Consider the following 20,892-nt stretch of genomic DNA (forward strand, 5'->3'; position numbering starts at 1 on the left):
TGCAATTGTTCTAAAGCGTTATGGTGGTGTTAGATTCAGATGTCCTTTCTACAAACAACTAAGCTCGTGATATAATGCACGGGTCAGGATGGAATAAAATTATAACAAACAGAGCCAATTCGTCAGGTAAATTTTTGGAATACCTCATACACTAGCTAGGTATCAGAAGGCAGATCCCAAGCAAAGGGAGGGCAATTTCGAAAAATAAGGTTTCATAAGACTCTTGGTAGTCCCACTGATAGAGATGAGTGAAAATAGCTGGGGCTTATGCAATCAAAAAGTCACTTTTCCACTGCAGAAGGGTTAATGAGAACCACTTAGACAGGTACGACGGAATCCTTGGAAAATGCTAACAATACACTTTCAAAAATGAAAACATGTTTAATCTACAAGTGGCTGGGACTTACCAATTATAATAATAATAATTGATTTGAAAAGTGATTTGGTATTTTGAAGCCAGTATGGAGAAGTCTAAGAGTATATGCCATGGTAGAGGGGATAATAATGAATCATTAAGGACATTTGATGGTTCTGGTAGTCTGTATCCCTACATGGGTGGTCTTAACAACACAATCAGTGAATTTAGACATAAAGAATCAAGTGAAATAAGTTACAAATTCAAGAAAAAGTCTTGGTCTAATAAGGAGCTACCTAAAAAGAAGTTAAAAGATAGAAAGAAACGCGAGAAGAAGTCAAAGGTCACAAAACAAGACATGGCTATACAAACAGGGTTAGATGATCTTGAAGAAGAATTAAATATAAGATCCGAACGAGAAATTGGTGTATCTACTGATTGTAACTTTTGTCCTGATCAAAGTGTTACAACTTATAAAGATATTCAAGTTCAAGCTGCAATACCTCAACTTAATAACATTGCTTCAAGTGTACAAGCGAATCAAACTGGGAGAATCTCACAAAGTGAGAGTAACATAACCATATTTAAAGAGAAGTTCCAAAAGAAAACAGATTTTACGGCTTATAAAGAAGCTAAGAGTATTGCAAAACAGAAACAGAAACCTATAACTAAAACTAGGTGTGACATGACTCATGCTCATCAAGATGAAATGATTCTAAACAGGAATAAGCAAGAGATTTACACATCAGGTGGTGAAAACTTTTCGACTTCTCCTTATGAAGTAACACAGAGAGAATCGCCAAGGAAACATAGACCACATCAGAAGCATCGGAATTGTTCATATGCACGTGTTCCTACACCGCATCCATCTTGTCATCCTGTGATGTCAACAGGATCTATTAGAGAAGTGCATCATCACACTAAAAAGACAAGGTCGAAGAGTTTAAGTCATGAAAGAGATTCTCTAGCTGAGAAAATCAATATTAATAAGGAGACTATCAGACATCATAATAAAGAGATTGCTGCATTGGAGAAGTGCCTAAATGAGATTTTACACAGATTGGGACAGGATGATTCTGTAAGTAAGGAAATTGCAATTAAAAATGAAAAGAAAATGTTAAATGATGAAATATCGAATGATTCTAAAAGTGAATTAGTGTCATATGATGTTTCTAATGTTTCTAATAACTCAAATCCACCTAAAGTTTTAAATAGACAACGTACCTATATAAAGGATCATAAATCTAAAGATACCAAACCTAAAAGAAAGAAATCAAAAGCATCAAAGTCCTCATTTCAACGTAGAAAAATATATTCTGATTCCCTCAAAAAGAGACACCAAAGATATAAAGAGAAACCTGCGAAAACAACACGAAAACCAAATGTTAAAAATGCGTTATCTCCGACAAAAGTCAGGAGTGTTTATAAGAACCCTAAAGGTTTCATTTCGAGTGCTACAAGTATGAGTAGTAAACTTTCTGATATTGGCAGCACAAGTCCATATCCACAGAGTATCCCTTCGTTAAATATTAACAGAAATGATGAAGCATATAATCCAAGAGTATATCATCAAAGTCATCCACAAAATCAACATCAAGATCATCACCATCACGGGATTGTTAAACCAAAACACAAATTACAATCAAAAGTTAGTCAAGTCCATTATAGCAAAAAGAAAACCAAATCCATTTATGATATGCTTCTACACTATATTCACTTAACCAAAGATGTTAAAGATGATAAAGCTAAGAATGACTTAAGTCAAGATAAATCTATATCTGAATTGAGTTCTGAAGAATCTAAAATAGTGATTTTATCTGTTTCTTCTTTAAAACTTCGAAATAATCCTGAGAAACATAATGAACATAATAAGAATCAAAAGAGTTTTAAAAAGCATAGGAAGAGAGTTGTTGAAGAAGTATCAGATTCTGAAAGTCCAGGACCCAGTAATAAACCATTCTTCATAGCGAACAATAACAAAACTAAAGTACAAACTCCAAAGAAGATTGTTCCCAAGTTAACAATTACAAGTGAAGATAGTTTAGAATATGACACGTCACGTGCACCTGATTTATGTCCGTTGACGGCCATCTTTAATTTTGAACCTCCTAAAAGAAATTACTTGGTGTATAACACCGAAGTTATCACTCACAATAAACCTAAAATTGAAATTAAAGCATCACCACAACCTTCTACGTCTACATCCGAGAATACAAAAGTTGAAGAATCTGAAAAACCTAAAACTTCAACGAGTGCTAAACTAATGACCATTCAAGAAGAAAAAATTGCTTCTCCGAAACGTAGAAGATCTACTATTAGCAGAACATCTTTAACTAAAGTATCTGAAGAAAGAGAAAAACCAGAAATTGGTGTTGCTGACCTGAGTCCTGTACTTGTACGAAGAGGAACTGCATATCCGTCATATGGAGATGTAATGAAAAGTTTAGAAAACATGACTTTACCTGATAACAAACCTCAACCTAAGTTGACTTCATTCAATTGCAATGATAGGGAATGCAGTAATTTGATATTTAACTACACCTCAAAGAAGGATCCTAAAGATTTTAGACAAATGGATAAACAAAGTTCCAAAGATAGTAATTCTAGAGGAGCTTCCTTTAGTTGTGAACGCCATGAATCAAGCGCATATCATACTTTGACAACCCTCATGGATTCTAAGTCAGAACGAAGTTTTCCTACACCTTCTGAGAGTGACGTCGCAATCAAAAATGAAAGTGGTTATGAAAGCTCAAAGAAATCCAACACTTTCAAAAACTTTTTCAAGAAAAAGACTTTGTTTGAAGTGTTTAAGAATAAGATCAAAGCAAAGAAGTATTTTGATACAGATACAAGTGTTTCAGAAAGTTTGGCCGGAATTGATACAAGATCCCCTGCTTGTATCATATCTGAAGAATCTATAGCAAGATCAGAAAACTTTTCTAACAGAGGTGTAAAAGAAGAGTTGTATCCTGATGAGGAATTTGACCAGGAAGAAAAGTCCCCGTACTCTCAGAGCAAAACTGTTCTCTGGTTCAACTTTAGAAAGAAAAAACGTGAGGCAGGACAACCTTGTGATCCCTGGTGTATCAATAAACAAAATGCATCTGATCAAACAGAAGTACCACTAGCGTGTCACAAAACCTGTCAACAATCATTCAAGTGTATGCCTGCGGGTCCAAAGAATAAAGATGAATGCCCGTGTATGCAACCTTATGAACAACAGAGGGAACAATGCAAAAAGTACGCTAGTAAAGTCCTCATGGAAGCTGCCAAACGACAGAAAGGTTACCGCAAGCAATATGAGGATTTCAAAGAGATGCCTTTAGATGTCCTAATGGGCAATAAAAAGTGTGCGTGCAAACCATTAGTTCAGGGTTGTCCTAAATCCTACGCGAATAAAGTAGCTGCCATGCAAGCAAAGAGTTCACAAAGAGATAAACCAATTCAAGTCACCAAATCACCACGTAAGAAAACCCCGCCTGTGATAACTGCTCCTGGTTCTCCAAAAGGAAAACCCGACAAAAGTGAATCAGATGTGATTTTGCCCAGAAAAAGTGCAGGCGTTATACGCATATCATCCAATGGGAGTGTGGAGACTGTCGAACTGGAAACAAGTGTAGAAACCCATAGTGAGGACCAAACAGTGCGTTCATCAGAGGAAGTAAGTTCCAAAATAAGGTCCTATACAGACCATGAGATTTTCGATCGATTGTTGAGTCAATATGAGCGAAAAGACGCCATCGCGGGCCGTCTCTCCCATGACGAGCTCTTTCACCAGGACCAGATGCTGGCAGCTAACTCGGGTGTGGTTCCTGACCTCCAGGTACAGCCGCGCCCGGAACGCAGTGAAGAGGAACGAATGCGTGGTCCGAGGTTCAGCGACCGACCTAAACCACTAGTTCACATCACCACCGACACCACCGTACGACCAGACGATATTGGTACATGCTTCGCGCGCGGGTTCCGCCCCGATAACCTCATGCTCTCTGGAGATGCTTGTTTCCACATCAACAAACAGGACAAGATTAAGATGTCTCCGTATATGCTGAAAAACACTGAAAGTATCATAGACTTTTCAGAACGGGAGACACCTTTGGATTTTCTATTAGCCCTGGGCTTCATGGTGGATGAAGCTAGTAATGCGTTGAAGGACGACGATATTCGGAGTCGTTTGTTAGCTGCCATTACTGAGGTGAGTGTATAATTGTGTTTTCCTTTGTGTGGGGTCGTTGGTAAGAGATGCAAGTGTTTGTTTGGAGGCCAGGGTATGGATCAATAAGATCACCACCACTCAAGGTACACTGCTGTATTTGGTCGCTTATAAATCGCGCCCGGAGACAATGCGATACTTTCTGCAGTTGGTTGAAGCGATTATTAACAAACGAATCAACAATGCGATTCGTCTTGATGGGTTTCTCCGGGTGTTGGAAGATGTGGAAGCTGGGCGTGTACAGATGATCAATATTCTCGGAGAGGATAAGGTTAGGATATGCCCAACCGACTCTCAATCGTCAAAACCCATCTTAATCTTCTCTAATGTGAAATATTTTGTTTGATTGCAGTTTGAAGATGAAGAAAACGAAGAAAAGATTGTCAAGAAGCAATTGAAGACTCTCTTCGTCAATGTGTACACAGTTGCTGAAAAGGAAGCGTCCGTTAGTGGTCGTACCTTATCATCCAACCAAGTGAGTCTGCTTCGTATCCTTGTTGCGAAATATCGCGCTGGTTTACATCCGCATTTGGAGCTTATCGCTCGTTACATTGGCCAAGGTCTGCTTGAAAATGAAATACAACTCGAAGGTAACAAATATAACCTTAAAATGTTTCAATATAACCTAAATACTCTTTTGTTTCTACAGCCGCCATGATCTTCCTTTCACGTCTCGATACATCCGAAGTGAAACTGAAGGAATTCGAAAACTATTGTGGCATCACGTGTCAATTGCAGGACACTTAACAGTATTACTACCCCCTTTCATTAAAATGTTTTTCATTGTTTTTATTCGTTTTTTGTTTGGTTTTTCATTCTCGTTCAATGTCGTTCATTATTATTTTCTTGACAATTTTATAAAATCACAAAATTCAACGTCGGTGTCACACAAACTCAAAATATATGTATATGCGCGGTACAATCGTTTCTAATCATATCAATAATTTATATAAACCTAATATCGAATGGCATCGTGTGTGTTAACATACATTACTTAACGCTTAACTCATCATGGCGTCGCAATAGTTAACCTAAAATTTACTCGACCCGCGACGAGTATCAATTAATCAACATTACAATATATCATAATATAATTTTAACAATTAATATATTAATATTTGCTTGCGTGGTTCAATTTTGTTCGTTTCGAAAACTTTTGATTCGCTCACCGTACCAGATATGCCAAAAATGTTAACAATCTTTTTTAATGCTTCCATTATTATAAATATTGCAACAATATTCATTTAACTTAAACATTATCTTAACACCTAATCGTTCTAGAAGTACGAAATAAATAATCAATAAGAATAATAAATAAAAGAAAGCTACAAAAGGTGTGTGTATACTCACATAAGTATTATTCGTGTGTGTGTTGTGAGTGATTCTTTTAAAGCAAAACAAAAGTAAAACAACAAAAGTTGTTAAGTATGTACAAACAGATGCATTTTGCGCATGAAACGATAAGCAAAATGATTTGTCTTGTGTCTCGCAGTATATTTTGGCCACTGAGAAATGTTTGTAACTTGTTTAAGAGTATTTCGTTTTAGTTAAGTGCTCGTTTGCTCGAGTAAATCGTAATTGACTGGAATATTCATTGAAATATAGTAAAATAGATTCTCATCCTAGATTAGAGCATAAGACCTCTGTTTTGAGTGTTTAAACCATGTGCTCAGTAATATTATTGCTGTTTGCGTGCACTGGAGGCGTATCGGGCATCATTGGCGGGGACATTGAGTGTTCAGGTGTAGTCGATGTGCGATGGAAACCAATCCCGGTTCTGTGTGGGATGTCAGCGCTTGGTGATCGACTCGACCTGCTTGAACTACTCATGCGTGATGAGCTTGATGCGTTGTTCTGATTGTAATTGTATCTGTAATGTAAGCAATGTTGATTTTTTTAGTATTGCAGTTGAATAATTTTCCATAGGATTAGTTGGCAGGCATGTGTAGTGTAATGAATGTCTTACTTTTTATACGTCCCACCACCAGTCGTGATATCATCATACCCTCGGCTTCTTTCTTCTGATGGCGAGTACAATGAAGCAATGTTGGTCCTCCTCGGATTATACGTCTGGTAACGATTGGGTACGTTGACATAGTCATTGGACACTGATTTGCTCCGCACATATGGTCTATACTCAAGATCACCCTCGCCGGAAGAAGAATATCCACTGCTTCGGCGATAACTACCTCCATAGTCCAATGATGAGGTCATACTAGGTTTATATTTGACTGTTCGTTGACTGTAATCCTTGTAAAGGTCTAAATCTTTATAGTTACCAACTAAACTCGCTTTTCTTGGTTTCTTTTTTTCATTAAACCTGGTGTAGAATGACTTACGTCGTATACGATCAATAACAGACTCATTCTCATCACCGGAACCTGAATAGGTGTTACCATTTGGTGACAATGGTGATAATAAATCTTGTTGGTGATAATCTGAACAAACTGACCATGAATCACAACTCAAAGTCTCATCACATGGAGATAACAGAGTGGAACTCTCATCGGTCGTATACGAAATGCGATTGATGTTGTAATCACCACTTTGGGTGTGTCCTATACCGGAAGACTCCGAGGAAGCCGGCGTATTCATATTCTTAAGATCTAATTTTAGATTACGTCTATCAGTATTCACTCCATTCACATCAGCACCAATCACTTCAACGTTATTATTACTCAAGTCATCACCATTGCGATTTTCAACATTCGTACTTTTCCGGTATGATGGAAGTTTCGTAGATTTACGTTCAACTTTCTCGGTTATTGTATTATTGAGTACGTTATCACTTCGTGAACCATTATATCTCTTCATTTTATCCATAAATGTGGACTTGGGTCGTTCACCATTTTCAGGAGATGTTACATCACGCACTTCCCGAGTTGGCGTGGTCACTGGACGTGGCTTAAACGCCGGTATGTTCGATTCATTAATATCGCCTAAATCATCTTTTGGTTTCTCAGTCGGTTTATCCTTATCTTTGTCTTCGTACTTCTTGAATAAGTTTAGAATTTTCGAAACACTCTTCCGCGATGGTTGTAGTGATTTATTTGTGGTTTTAACATTGGAAAAGTCTTCAACAGACACAGCTCTTTTGATAAGAGTTGATTCAGTCATGTGATCCATATTTTTCGGAACGCTTTGTTCACGTAAGCGTTTTATAGCTGATTCGACTGCTTTCGGTGCTGCGGCTGCTGTATCAGGACTTACGATTTCATCCTTGGGCACTTTGACCTTAGACTTTTCCTTTGGTTTATCGTCGACGGAAAGTGAACGAAGCTTTTCAAACTTCTTCTCAATGGATTGTAGAAATTTACTTTTAGTTGAAGCTGACTTTTCCGTTTTCTCTGGGGATTTCTCAACCTTTTCCGGTGAAGCTACCTTATCAGACTTATCTTTCGTTTTGACCGTTGTTGAAGAAGGTTTCTTGAGTTTGGAAACTTTCTTGACTACTACTTCAGCAGTGCCTTCGGGAGATTTATCTTTAACCCCATTTTCCGCTGGATAACTTTTCGGTCGCACTAACTTCGATACTTTTTTAGTTTCCTGCGATTGTTGTCTTGATAACACATTCGTTTCGATATTTTTAATGTTATCGGAAACATTCTTCAACAACGTCTCAGTCTCTTTCATATTTTTAGAATCTTCCTCAATTTTGATTGTTTCGTTAAACTTAACTCCATTACTAGTTACGACGCCATCTTGAATCTGTGTCGGAGTTTGGGCAGGGGTAGTTGTAGACACTGTAGGAACATCCTTCGGTGGTGATTTTCTTACGGGTTTCTCACATTTATCGACTTTTTTCAACGCTTCGACAAGTTCCTTACACTTTATCAGTTTTTCCTCCGTGTCGAATTTTACATCCTTGACTTCTTTTATTTCACTAGTGTCAATGTCTTTTTCCTTCGATAACGAGCGCTCACGTCTGAGATTCAAGCGATTTTTAATTCGTTTATCTCGAATCTCCTTGAGGACTTGTTGAGTTTCACGTTCGCGTTCCTTTTTCTCCTTGGAGACGACATTATCCTCTTTAGGTGGATCGAAAAAGTCAGGACGTAAAAATCTCGAGATTCTCCGGGCTGGTTTCTCACTCTTATCCTTTTCGATTGGCTTGGTGTGCATGTACTTAGATAAAGGTGTGCTTAAGGGCGACTCGTCGTCTTTTAATGAGGAAATCTCCGCGATGCTTGCCTCGGGACTTCGTAAGGAATAAGAATGGAACTTTGTCCGGAAGTCGCTCGGCTCACGGAGACTAGTAGCACGATAATATCGTGGTCGTTCTTTTGTTGCATTGGCAGTGGAGTCGTAACTTGATGATCTATCAGTGTCATAAGGTGACGTCACATCCCGTACATCACGCCCATATAAAGATGGCGTCCTATCGGTATCACTCCCATTGGTAGTATTATTGTTGTTAGTATTAGTGGTAAGATTTTGTTGGCTGCTGCATCGCTTTTCGTAAGAGAACCTCCTCGGCAGCGTTGATGCCCCTCCTGCAGCACGATCCAAAGATCTCCTCGCACTCAACTCCTCACGAGGCATACTTTGTCGATCGCGTTCTTCTTCACGCATGCTCATAGTGCGTGATATCTTCTTAGCTTCGGACGGAGGCAACGACGCAAATAATTGCTTCTGGATCCTGCGTGACAATCCAGGCGTGAGGTACGACAGCGCGAGGGCGTCCTCTTCGGTGAGCTTAAGCTTTTTCAGATTCAAATCCTCGAGATGCAATTGTGCTTCGGTTTCTGAAATCACAATCCCCCACAAATCATCATCACGCTGTCTTATCCATGACACCTTCACTCGATTAGTTTGGTTACACAATCATCATCAACAGAAAAGAAAAATAAACAAAATGGCGTCGCACGTACCTTAGCATGTGAAAATCTGCCCAATCCGCTGTCGGAAGGCGTGTCGGTATTTGAGGGGGGTGCAAAAAAACAAACGAAACAAAACGACAACAAATTAGTACGATCAAAAATCAACTCAATTCTTCAAACAAAAAACAAAAAACATTAACATTATTAATGGTATCAAACTTTGGTCGAGAGATGACGCCACATATTATAACCTACCAAAAAATAAACAACAAACAATGCACGCGAGCGATTTGTAGGTAGGAAAAGCATGTGTACGTGAGATAGTGAAATATAGAAATCAAAATAAAACACATCGACAACAAAAAGAAGCCACAATGATTCCTAATTATGTAAAAATAAAAAAAGTAAGTCCAGCCCTGTTTTCTCTAAGTTTACCTGTCGCCATATTGTATATAACTGCGTATTTCATCAAGGACCACCACAATGACAAGCAAAACGTGTTTTTATGTTTGTTAACAGTAACAATCTTCAACAACGCGCAAAAACAAACGAAAGTCAACATACACATGCACCTCCTACCGAAAATCGCATCAGTAGATCGGTCGGTAGATCGTTGGGTGGGCGTGGCGCGCGCGGGTTGGTGGTGATATCATTTATGATGGTGGATTTGTTTGTTTAAGAGTAGAGTAGGTGGAGATTGATTGCTTTTTTGTACGGGGGGTTGGTGTAATTTTAGTGTGTGGTGCCCTCACGGCCCCTCGCGGCGGGCACATGCATCATCACGCGCACGCGCCCTGCAATCACACGACAAACCGCCGGTCAGTCACAATCGACGACTCACATGCGGAGGAGACTTCCGGCGGGGCGTTGCAGACGTCAAAAAAAAACAAAAAAAGAACGTAATACAACGCTCCCTGTAGTGTGTAATACGCACAAAAATCAAGATGGTCTCGTCTTGCGTAAAAATACGTTCAACAAAACGAAAAAAAAATGACAAACTAGTAAAACGTAAACACTACTCTACCGGGCGGGCACAGGCGGTTATGTCACATTCCTCTTAACGTTTACATAAACATAAATTCCCGAGGAGTTCCAAGGTGGAGTCACCACGCCTTTGCAATATACCTAGGCGTGGCCTCACTGCCAAGCAACGCCTCGTACCAGCCACTAACGTCTATTCCAACTACCTAAGGTGCAACGGGTGCAAAATGCAAGATGCATCAGACTGCCGTGAATACATACCTCCACGCGGTAAGGTGGAGCTTGAAGTTGTATGGGTAGGGTGCATAGAATCCTGGAAGACGCTGTTGATATCAGTCGCCAGATCACGACTGACGCTGCGTCGCCATGGTGTGGTACTGTTCACACTGCGCTCACGGCTGAATTGTCTACCATGCGGTGAGTTTCTGTAACGCAAAAAAAGAGGAAATTAAAATATTGCTGAGCAAATAAAAATATAACCTAAATGCATACAGAGTATACAGGCTTACATCAGCGAGCGCATCTCTCTGAACGTGTAATGCGAGCTTGAAACATCAATCACAACACGAGGAGTAGATTAGTAGACGTGGGTTAGTCATAAAATTGACAGGGTCTTACCGTGACGTGCCCAGGGATTCCATTCGAGGGAAAAACTTAGAACCGTGATCAAAATGGCTCAAGAATCGACTGTTGGGGAACACTGGACGTGCTGGATCATCGTTTAAACGATGAGTTAAGTCTCTAACCTAACAATTACAAGAATAAAGTTTAAAAAATAATATAAACATAGTTTAATTAAACTTACCCTTGACAATAAAGTCGAGAACAAATTCTCAGCTGTCAAAAACTCGAAACCATCGTCATCATCATCATCCTCACCGGAACTCAATGAATCCGCATGTTCTGTGGTGCTCTTCCTTGGTCGAGAACTACGTAGTTTGTGCATGTGGAACATATCTCGTTTTGAACCCTCTCCTTCGGCATCGCTATCACGCCCAAAGGAACTATGCCGATGAAGACTACTAAATGGAGATTCGTCCTCAGATCCATCACGATCAAACAGCGACATCATTCGCCGGGGTGTTCTAAACTTGGAACTAGATAACCGACTGCTATTGGTAACAGTACTCGACGTGTCACTAGGTTCAAGACTACCCGCACGTGGTGTAACATATCCACCACCTTCCACTGCAATAGGGATGATATACTCCCGAGGTGATTTCTTAATAGGTTCACCTGTTGTTGAGGTTTCTGTATCACTTTCTTGTGTGGATTGTCGCGATAATGAGTTTGTCCTTTGTGAAGATGACGATCGCTGTGATTGGAAACCACGTGGCACAGGTGGTTTTGTCGGTGGTGACAAAATAGGCTCTTCCCTTTCTCTCAAGTTCGAGTTCAAAGGACGCTCGAAAGAAATAGGAATAATATGTTCTTTTTTCCTAACGTCGATATCCGCATGACTTGGAGCAGCACCAACAGATACAGATCTGAAGCCCATAAAGGGTGGTGGACTGGTAATGGGTACGGTAACCTCACTTCGTTGTTGAGGTGTAGCAGGTGGGGCTTGAACATGATGTGACATCTCAGTTTTGAATTCCATTGTCGCAGGTTTGGGTTTAGGGTAGTCAAGTTGTATCTGTGCTTTTGTGGACTTTCTCCTTGGAAGAGTAGCTGATTTAAGAGTTATTTCCGCTGAGGATGTTTGTTCACTTGGAGGAGACAGTGGTGATTCGGGAGACTTTGCAACTTCTGGTGTGGAAGAATTGGGAGTGGGTGAAGATATAGCCCTTGTGAATGGCTTAGGTGTTGGTTGGGCAATAGGTGGGATTACACCAATGCTGCCGGAAGCAGAACGTCCGCTAACACCGAAAGGCACTGGCGGTTTCCGTACCATACAAGGACGTGACTTTGACTTCCGTGCGCCTTCTTTATCCAACGCACTGGAGATTATACTCACGGCGTTTTTCATCTTGATTTTACGTTCGTCTTCAACTGGTGCTTCCGATTCAGTCTGAACCACCTCTTCGACTTTTGTTGGCGTGGGTTCTACATTTATTGGTGTTGCTTTCACTGGTTCAACTTTAGGTTTCACTTCTGTTGGTTTTACAGGTGATGTTACTGTTGGTGTTGTCACACCGGGTGTACAAGGAGTAGATTCATTGTCCAAATCAATACTATCTTTCTTATCATCGATGATTAACTTCTTGGAGGCGGCTCCCCTCAATTTGGGAGGGGATGTGCTTGTGAGGCTTGCTTTCCTTTCAAACTCCTTCTTAAACCCGCCTACACTAACACCAGGAATTATGATTTTCTTTGGTTGTTGTTTCTCTGGACTCTTTTCCTTTTCACCGGTTGAGATTAGACTTTGGAATTTCTCTGCCTGTTCGAAAATTCGGCTTTGCCTTCGTTCTGGAACTTTTGAAGGAGTTGTTGGAGTAGGAGGAGCTGTTGCAGGAGCTTCTTTCGGGGGCGTGGGTTCTTTCTTTTCAACTTTTTCAGTTTTAACTTCTTTTGGAGTCTCCTTTGGAATTTCTACTTTTTCGATAGCAGGTGTATCTGTTTTCTGTACTTCCGATTTTGTTTTGACTGTTTCGTTCTTCTCACCTAGAGCTGCAGGCTTTTTCCTGACACTCTTCTTCTTCTTTTCTGGAGTTGCCGCTATTTTAACATCTTCTTTCACATCTTTGACTTCAACTTTATTTGTATTTACATCTTTGTTTTCTTTATTCTCTTTATTTTCTTTCGTTTCCTTAATTTCTTTCATAACTGCGATGTTTTCTTGACTTGGATTCTCGTTGATCTCCTCCAAGACTTTGGTACTTAGACTTACCGAAGTTGTTCGTTTCACTTTTTCCTTTGGATCTTTTACATCTTTAACTTGACTAGCTTGTTTCCTTGTAGCTTCCTTAATCTTAGCTTCTTCAATAATCTCCGCACATGCCGCTCCCTGCATTGATGGATCCTCAACATCCGCCATTTTAACATCTTCCTCAAACGTTGCCGCTGGTGCAGAAATATCCGCTATCGTATTCTCCTTGACAATTTTCTCTTTCCGTTTTCCATCTTGAGGCACATTCGCTTTCTCCGTGCTAACCGTAGCTTCCAATTTTCTTTTCGGTGTAACTTTATCCTTATCAGTGGCAATAAGTTCCTGTATCCGCCTTTCCGGTGAACTAATCTCCATAATAGATCCAACAGACTGTGACCGTGTAGGTGGCGCCACCAATGGTTCAGCCTTTACTTCCTCCGCTCCTTGATCACCGGTAACTACTAATTTATCAGCTTCGAGTTGTGCTGGCGGTGGGTTCAGACTCAGAAGAACATCTAATCGTACCGGTGTCTGATTAGCCAGATCTTCTGAGATATCTAAACACGATTCGTCGTAGGTTTCATTCACCCACCAATGCGCGCAAATCTTTTCAATATCCGCGCGCTTTTTTGGATTCACAGTTAACATTTCATGTATCAAACCGGAAGCAGGACTAGGATTTTGTGGTTCGAAATATTCTCCTTGCGATATAGACTTGACCAATCGCGTGAAATTACTACCATCAAAAGGCATCGCTCCATAAACGAGCGTATATAATAGCACTCCTAAAGACCAACAGTCAACTTCCGGTCCATGATAAGGTGTGCCTTTGACAATCTCAGGCGAGGCGTAAAGCGGAGAACCACAGTACGTAGACAAATGGCGATGGTCATCGAAAACATTCGACAAACCAAAATCAGCGATTTTTGCGCTGCCGTGTTCGTCGAGTAAGATATTCTCAAGCTTAAGATCACGATGGCAAATCTTATGTTTGTGACAATAGTAACACGCTGTGGCAATTTGTCGGAAGATGCGCCGCGCCTCGTCCTCCGGAAGCATTTTTCGTACAAAAAGATAATCGTAGAGTTCACCGCCGGCGGCGTACTCCATTACGATAACGATTTTTTCGCGATTCTCAAAAACTATTCAAAGAAAAACAACAAATTTAGATATTTTATTATAAAACGCCTTTTGTTTATGTTTACCTTCGTAAATATGTATTATATTAGGATGTTGCACTGATGACATAATTTGGATCTCGCGTCGTATTCGTATCAGGTCCGCTTCCGTTTCGATTTTGGACTTTTTTATCGTCTTGATGGCGACCTCCTGACCTGTTTCCTTGTTGATACCGAGCTGCACCTTGCCATAGGTGCCTTGCCCCAGCTTTTTTATTATATCGAATCTTAAAGAGAAAAAATTTAGTTTAATGAACACATAACCTCAACTATAAAGTAGTAAATTTATTGGAAAAGTGCATTTACCGTTGTTTTAATTTGCGTTTGTGATTGTGGAGGCGAACACTCCCCGTGTTCTCTATGCCTCCCATGATGTTGTTGATCATCGCTTCGCCCACAACCATTTTGCTGAAACAAAATTATTTCATCATTTTAAAAACCTGTCATCTTCATTTGAGGTTAAGAAACTTTTTGAATATATTCTACATCTTATAGAGTGACATTGTCGATCGTCATTTGTTCGTACGAGACAATAAAAGCGCATGAGTCAGAAATAGCGGCATGCGCATGGATTAAACATGCGTTAAAAGCGGCCGCAACGCGCTTTCTGAAGCTTCCGATGGCTCCCGATCGCACATCGCGTCCATCTATTTTTGATCGTCGCAAACGATGCGTGCCTCGCACGGTCGCAAACAAAATATAAAATCAAATAACGCGCACGACGGCTTCAACTCAATCCCAAGCGCAACAAACCGACCGAAAAGATCAACACGCAACAAGAATAGAGTCACAATTGATGGCGACAATCCTAGAGAATCCAAGACAAACCAAAGAGTGACTTAACTTAAACGCAATGGCTTACAATCAAAAGAAGTTACTTAAGACACTTAATATTTGGTCTTAAGTATAATAAAAACTAGAAAACTGATTTTTTTTGTAGAAATTTCTCAGAAAATATCAAAATTGTGGTTGTTACAGTCTGGAAATTAAGTAATAATACTTAAGTCAATAAACTTGACTTAAATCACTCCTAAAATCTAAAATCTTGATGTAAAACTATGTTTTTTCTGGACGTTTCGACACTTTCGACATTCCAAGATTTCGGCATATTCTGCCGGTCCTGCATTGGCCAACACACGACCGCTGCCGCCGCCGGTTGGCGTGCGTGTTCGCGGGCGCCCACAGCTTTCAGCTAAATTTAGCGAAAGGCAGAGAGCATCTCTTCTCAACTCGCGCACTGGTCGTCTGTCGTGCGTCGCCCCGCGCACAAAACACAAATGAGATAATTTTTCACTTTCTCATTGCATTAAGGACACTGCTGCACGAAAATACACAAGCAAAAAAATTGAATCATCAAAATAAAAATACGAAACATAAATAATACAGATTAATGTAATTTTAAACTATGAATCACAATTTTTATAAACACACTGTATGAAATGATGTATGCGCATGGAGTTTAAATTACTTGGGAATTTTCGGGAAAGAAAGCCGCCACATTAGCTCATCCGGAAGTCATGAACATAGATATCTACGTGCATGTGGATGTGCAAACAAAACAGACAGACGGAAGCAGACAGCCGCCGCCGAGAACGCGAGAAGTTCATGCGAGGTCGTTAAAAAGCAAAATTAAAACGTGCCGCATGCGAACGAAGCAAGTGCTTTTATGCGCGTTGCAGACGTCTAGTTGACATTCATAAGTCACACAAGTGCAACTGCAATATATCATAACTTGTATTTTTATTTTTTTTTATTAACAAAAACAGCTGGAAAACCCGTTAGAAATATAATTAGCTACTGTCAATCGAGTAAATAGAACTTTTTAACTTAGTGCAATATTGACTGATCAAATTTCTTTCATTCGCTGATATTTTATACCTGCATAATTCATATCTGCAATAATTTGATTCGAAAATGAAACGTGGTCGCAATTAAGTGGGGCGTACATGCTTCCAGACGTGGGCGGTCATGGTGTGCCACAAAAGGTTCTGAGCTGCTTGAGTGTTCTGACACTCTGACATTTACATTTTTTTCATTTCCCACCAAAGCAAACACACATTCAACTTGTGCTAGACTATCTATCTAATCATTTAATTCTTAATATATTTTTTATATCTCTGGTCAATTCAATTTGTCTGTTCGTATCTTTGAATGAAAGAGATTTTTTTGTATCGCCAGACGTCTGAGTCTATGTCAGTGATTAATTAATTAAAAACACGTGGGCGCACCAGACGCGAACGTGCGGGTTGTGCGCGGTTCGTGCTTGTTTATATGATTGGTATTATTATGCAGAAATTTATTCTGCTTCAATCGCAACGTGTTGGTGTTTACTTCGCTTCATTCATGTTTTTCACTAATTCCAACCAGAAATGTTGATTTTAACACTAAACATTTTTAATATTTGAATGTGCAATTTCTAGATTCCTTCGCATGCGATGACAAAACGAGGTGGAAATATATCGCGTGCGTATGTGCGCCGTGAAAATTTGGAAATTCATGCCAAGAAAATCATCTTGCCGCAAGCGCCGCGATGCGTGTACGTATGTCCCGTCGAGCATCGACATTTAAATTAAGATTACATCGTCGTCGTCGTCGTCGCACCTCGCATCGGCATCGCAAATTTTCGCACCGTGCACAACCCACTCAGGAATGTCACATAAACCTTCATTTTGAGGTTCATTTTCGTGCGCGGCCAACTACCAACGCTGCCGGCATAAAATTAAGTACGTACTCAACGTAATGCTGCAATATTTATAGGTATAACTTACATATGTGGTAACATAAACATGTAACATGATTTTGGGCCTTGCACCTTGCACTCGATAAAAAATAACAATCCCTATCAAATTTTATGGATGAATAAACCTGAATAATTCAATTAATTTGCATTTTAAAATTGTTTCAGTATATCTATATCAAAATGAATCGCAAAATCTGTTGGTAAGCGCATAACTCAACAACGCCTAGACCAATTTGGCCAATTCTTTTTTTTAAATGTTTGTTAAAGTCAAAGGATGGTTTGTACGGCGAGGAAAAAATCGAATAATTGCCGGGAAAACCCTAAAGACAGCCTTTTCCTATAGGATATAAGTTGGCATTGAGATTCAATCATAGTTATAGTTAAATAGTTGAATCCGAGATGGCGCGCTGAAGTGCATTATTAGCAATTCTTTATATAATTAATTTCTTTAAAAGAAAATTGCGAATCTTATTGATTAAATTGACACATACTATGTCTAGAACAAGAGAGTAAGAACGAATTACATTTTTTTAAACACTACCGGGACGAAGTCGCGGGCAAAAGCTAGTAGTTTATAGTTAATAATAAAGTTATCAAATAGAACTAATTTATTGGGAAATACGGATAAAAACATGAAAAAGATAAGAAATTATATCTTTGACATCATAAATCAAGCTGGTTCTCAGTAAATACTTCGCAAAATAATATAAAATTAACAAAATAAATTCAAATCAATTAGAAAATATCAAAATTTTAAATTATAATCTTTTAAAATGTGACTTTTTGAGGTTATTACAACCATAACCTTAAATTTAATGTTTTCCCAGCATAAAAACCCCAAAACTAACCTAAATCATCACCCAAATTATTTCTAGGTTAAATTTAATGATTTTTGAAAGTTTCTAATTGCTCCTGTCGTAATCAATTAAAATCAGTGTAAAAAATCAATAGTAAAAAAGCAATTGAACATGGCAAACTATTATGTTAGGTACATTAGCATTGGATGCTGCGAGAAAACGTGACTCAAACGTTTCATGACGTCAATCGCACACGTAGAGCGCGAGAGAACGGGATTTGTACGAGTTACGAATTGCAAAATGACCAACACGCGAATCACTCGCAGCTATCGGACTAACAACAATTCATACGCTCGTAAACCTTCCGTTTACCACTGAGTGTGTGATTCACATTTATGTTGATATGTTAATGATGACCAAGTGACCAGATGACCAAATTTGGTCAAAAGTCAAACAGAATATTTATCACATTACTTATTTTCGCGTAAAAGTGACTTAAGTTAAGATAGGTTGACTTAAGTCAACTTATTATATCGAATTAAATTTAATTCGTGTGTTATAACAGCGAACGTGTTGGTGTTCCGAATGCGTGGTGGATAATGAGTGGGTGGGTGTGCGCGCACAACTAGCACATAATGTGACTTAACGAAACAACGTAGGTATAACTATACCTACCCAGGTACAATCATGATACAATGGTAATAACACAATTTAGCAACACCTTACAATTGAAAGGATAAAAAAATTTAAAATTGAATTTTGACTTAACTTAACTTAAGTCGATTTTAACTGGAAAATAATAAACACAGTGGAATAAAAAATAAAAATATGCGTGGTCGTTAGGTGGACGCAAAAAACAGTAATAAAAATCAACTGGGAGAACAATGTCGGCTTGTGAATGTGAGTGTCGAAACAAACGTTTTTTTCGGACGGAAATATTCTAGGCTAGGCGCCTGTGACAAATCACCAACAGCCGGAAACAGCTTACGAAAAATTCTATACTGCTATAAAAAAAAATAAAAAAATAAACTGGTGAAAAACAAATGCCATCAGAAAACAAGCAAAACAAGCATTGTGAAAGAAGAAATCAAATTAACTTAAGTAAAGTAAAGCGAAGTGAAACTACGAAAGAACAAATGATGAAAATGAACAAGTTTCCCAATGCTTTTTGCTTGTTTCCATGAAGTAAATTAAGTTTACGTCGAGACACTCGTGGAAGACCACCCAGACGCTCAGATTTTCCAGGTTTAACCAAGGCTGTAGTCTAAACGGCCCGAATGAGCTTCAAGTGTGAGCGAAATTCGTGCTCGGACCTTTCCTAACAAGATTAAAGAGGATAATTAAGTTTAATTATCGTTCGTGTCGCTCACGCCACCGCCACCGCAAATAGTTACGAGGGAATCACTAGAATATTCAACGAAATCATTAATATCATTAATATTCTCGTCAGTGATTGATTAATAGACTATAAATTGGATTTATTGAAGGTTCATAACCTAAAATTAGTTTCCGTTTTTATTTCTTTGAATTGAAATCAAATTTTGTGAATACACAAATATCAACTATTTCACTAAATTGTGTAACTTTTTATTAAATAATTATGAGGTTATAAGCACTCAACAACCAAATATCCCTGTTATAACCTAAAAAATAAATCCTGGTTTTCTTTACGAAAAATTCGTGTTACCAACTTAAATATCAACCCTAACCTAAAATTCACCTCCCAGTGAATTTTTTAAACGATTGGCAATACAAATCACCCCAATTTGGAGGTTAAATCTGTCAAAATCAAGTGTTACCAACCTAAAACCGTAAACCCGTTTAAACAAATACGCATGAAATAATGTCTCGTGATAGTCGCGCCGGCTGAAAAGTACAAGTCCAAGTGAAATGTCTCCTAACCTAATTATAACCCATTACGCCGATAAATTTAGATCGGCACAGCGTTTAGGAATCTCGACGCCAGGCACATACACACTCTGCTACATAAACTACAAAAAGGCACGGCTTCCAAAAAAAGAAACAAACCTATCACATGTCTACGCTATGATAGATGAAATAAGAAAATAAGTAAATATACTCACAGTGATTTATCTTGTTATTTCCGGTTTGAATCCTCACATGTATTATACAAAAAATTACAACCGTTTTGTTCGTTCGTACAGCGCGCCGCGCGCCCTCATCGATTGTGAACTTTTCCGGGCGCACAATAACAATTTTCCGGGAAGTTCGCGCGCGTCGTGATACGCACGCACTGCACACCGGCGGGGCGCGACATTCACGCGGCGGCTACGACGAAGATGTCCTCAACGCCCCTCTCCACACATCACCTCTTATCAGAGTGAGTGATAACGAGCGTGTGGTGTTTTATTGGTCGAGTTGTAATGATTGGGTTGCTGGTGTCAACGTGTTTGTTTGTGGGTGTAAATGTGTGTTGAGTAGTGATTAACAGGCGTGACAACACGCACAAACGCGATGCGCACTGCCAGACGCCATCTTCTCGACTGACGTGCACCAGCAGCACGATGAGCACTCGACCAGGCTCGGCCTACAAATGGGAAGTAGTGTTCAGTTCGGGTGGCATCGTCGATGGTCGTAGTGTGCCACTGATGCCAAAGTCGCCAAGCAATGCTTTCGTGTATACTTGGTTGCATATATTAAAACACTGTGAATTTGTTTTTATTTCGTTTTTGTGAAAATTATACTTTTAAATAGTTTAAAAACTATTTAGAATCAAATAACTGTTGATATCTATTTATTATTTATAAAAAATGCATTATTTATTAATATTTAATTGTTTTTGATAGATTTTCATTTAGGAAAATGGTTTAATTATATAAAAAGTATTAAAATAATTGCGTTATTAATTCCTTTATTTAAATCCAAACGAAAATCGTTCAAAAATCACGAAATTCTATTTGTCTGTTGGAATGTGTGTCTTTTCATTGGTATAGAGAATGCGCGAGTGCACGCCGCGGTGGTTCGGTGGTGGCGGCGTCGGC

The 20,892-nt window shown here is 39.1% G+C and overlaps 2 protein-coding genes across 6 annotated transcripts; one reads left to right on the plus strand and one right to left on the minus strand.

Annotated features, from left to right (window-relative positions):
* The first annotated feature begins 465 nt into the window (after positions 1 to 465).
* Positions 466 to 5,353, plus strand: LOC135796767 (uncharacterized). Of its 4 annotated transcripts, XM_065308910.1 has the most exons (5): positions 466 to 4,016; positions 4,179 to 4,547; positions 4,615 to 4,836; positions 4,918 to 5,155; positions 5,215 to 5,353. In XM_065308910.1, exons 1-5 carry the CDS (start codon positions 552 to 554, stop codon positions 5,310 to 5,312), a joined length of 4,392 nt encoding a protein of 1,463 aa, XP_065164982.1. In that variant the 5' UTR covers positions 466 to 551; the 3' UTR covers positions 5,313 to 5,353. The 4 variants fall into 4 exon arrangements, with proteins under 4 accessions (XP_065164982.1, XP_065164981.1, XP_065164983.1 ...); XM_065308909.1 differs by having other exon boundaries at positions 466 to 4,547; XM_065308911.1 differs by lacking the exon at positions 4,615 to 4,836 and having other exon boundaries at positions 466 to 4,547.
* On the minus strand, positions 5,329 to 20,419 carry LOC135796766 (uncharacterized). Of its 2 annotated transcripts, XM_065308906.1 has the most exons (9): positions 19,975 to 20,419; positions 14,660 to 14,761; positions 14,381 to 14,580; positions 11,172 to 14,317; positions 10,985 to 11,112; positions 10,876 to 10,911; positions 10,628 to 10,791; positions 6,532 to 9,310; positions 5,329 to 6,435 (listed from the first exon to the last, which is right to left on the minus strand). In XM_065308906.1, exons 2-9 carry the CDS (start codon positions 14,755 to 14,757, stop codon positions 6,222 to 6,224), a joined length of 6,765 nt encoding a protein of 2,254 aa, XP_065164978.1. In that variant the 5' UTR covers positions 14,758 to 14,761; positions 19,975 to 20,419; the 3' UTR covers positions 5,329 to 6,221. The 2 variants fall into 2 exon arrangements, with proteins under 2 accessions (XP_065164978.1, XP_065164980.1); XM_065308908.1 differs by lacking the exon at positions 10,876 to 10,911.
* Between the last annotated feature and the right edge of the window lie 473 nt (positions 20,420 to 20,892).

The sequence above is a fragment of the Atheta coriaria genome, unplaced genomic scaffold, assembly GCF_025399875.1.
Source record: "Atheta coriaria isolate IRGN ID8LTWV9N9 unplaced genomic scaffold, Caltech_Dcor_3.1 hic_scaffold_7_pilon, whole genome shotgun sequence".
NCBI classification, from domain to species: Eukaryota; Metazoa; Arthropoda; class Insecta; order Coleoptera; family Staphylinidae; genus Dalotia; species Dalotia coriaria.

Coding starts and splice junctions, on each gene's coding strand:
- LOC135796766 (XM_065308906.1), bottom strand. CDS start 14,757: ATGGTTGTGGGCGAAGCGATGATCAACAACATCATGGGAGGCATAGAG. Junction 14,581..14,659: donor AAACGCAAATTAAAACAACG/GTAAATGCACTT, acceptor TTTCTCTTTAAG/ATTCGATATAATAAAAAAGC. Junction 9,311..10,627: donor CTCCACCTTACCGCGTGGAG/GTATGTATTCAC, acceptor TTGTGATTTCAG/AAACCGAAGCACAATTGCAT.
- LOC135796767 (XM_065308909.1), top strand. CDS start 552: ATGGGTGGTCTTAACAACACAATCAGTGAATTTAGACATAAAGAATCA. Junction 4,548..4,614: donor TGTTAGCTGCCATTACTGAG/GTGAGTGTATAA, acceptor GTTTGTTTGGAG/GCCAGGGTATGGATCAATAA. Junction 5,156..5,214: donor AAATGAAATACAACTCGAAG/GTAACAAATATA, acceptor TTGTTTCTACAG/CCGCCATGATCTTCCTTTCA.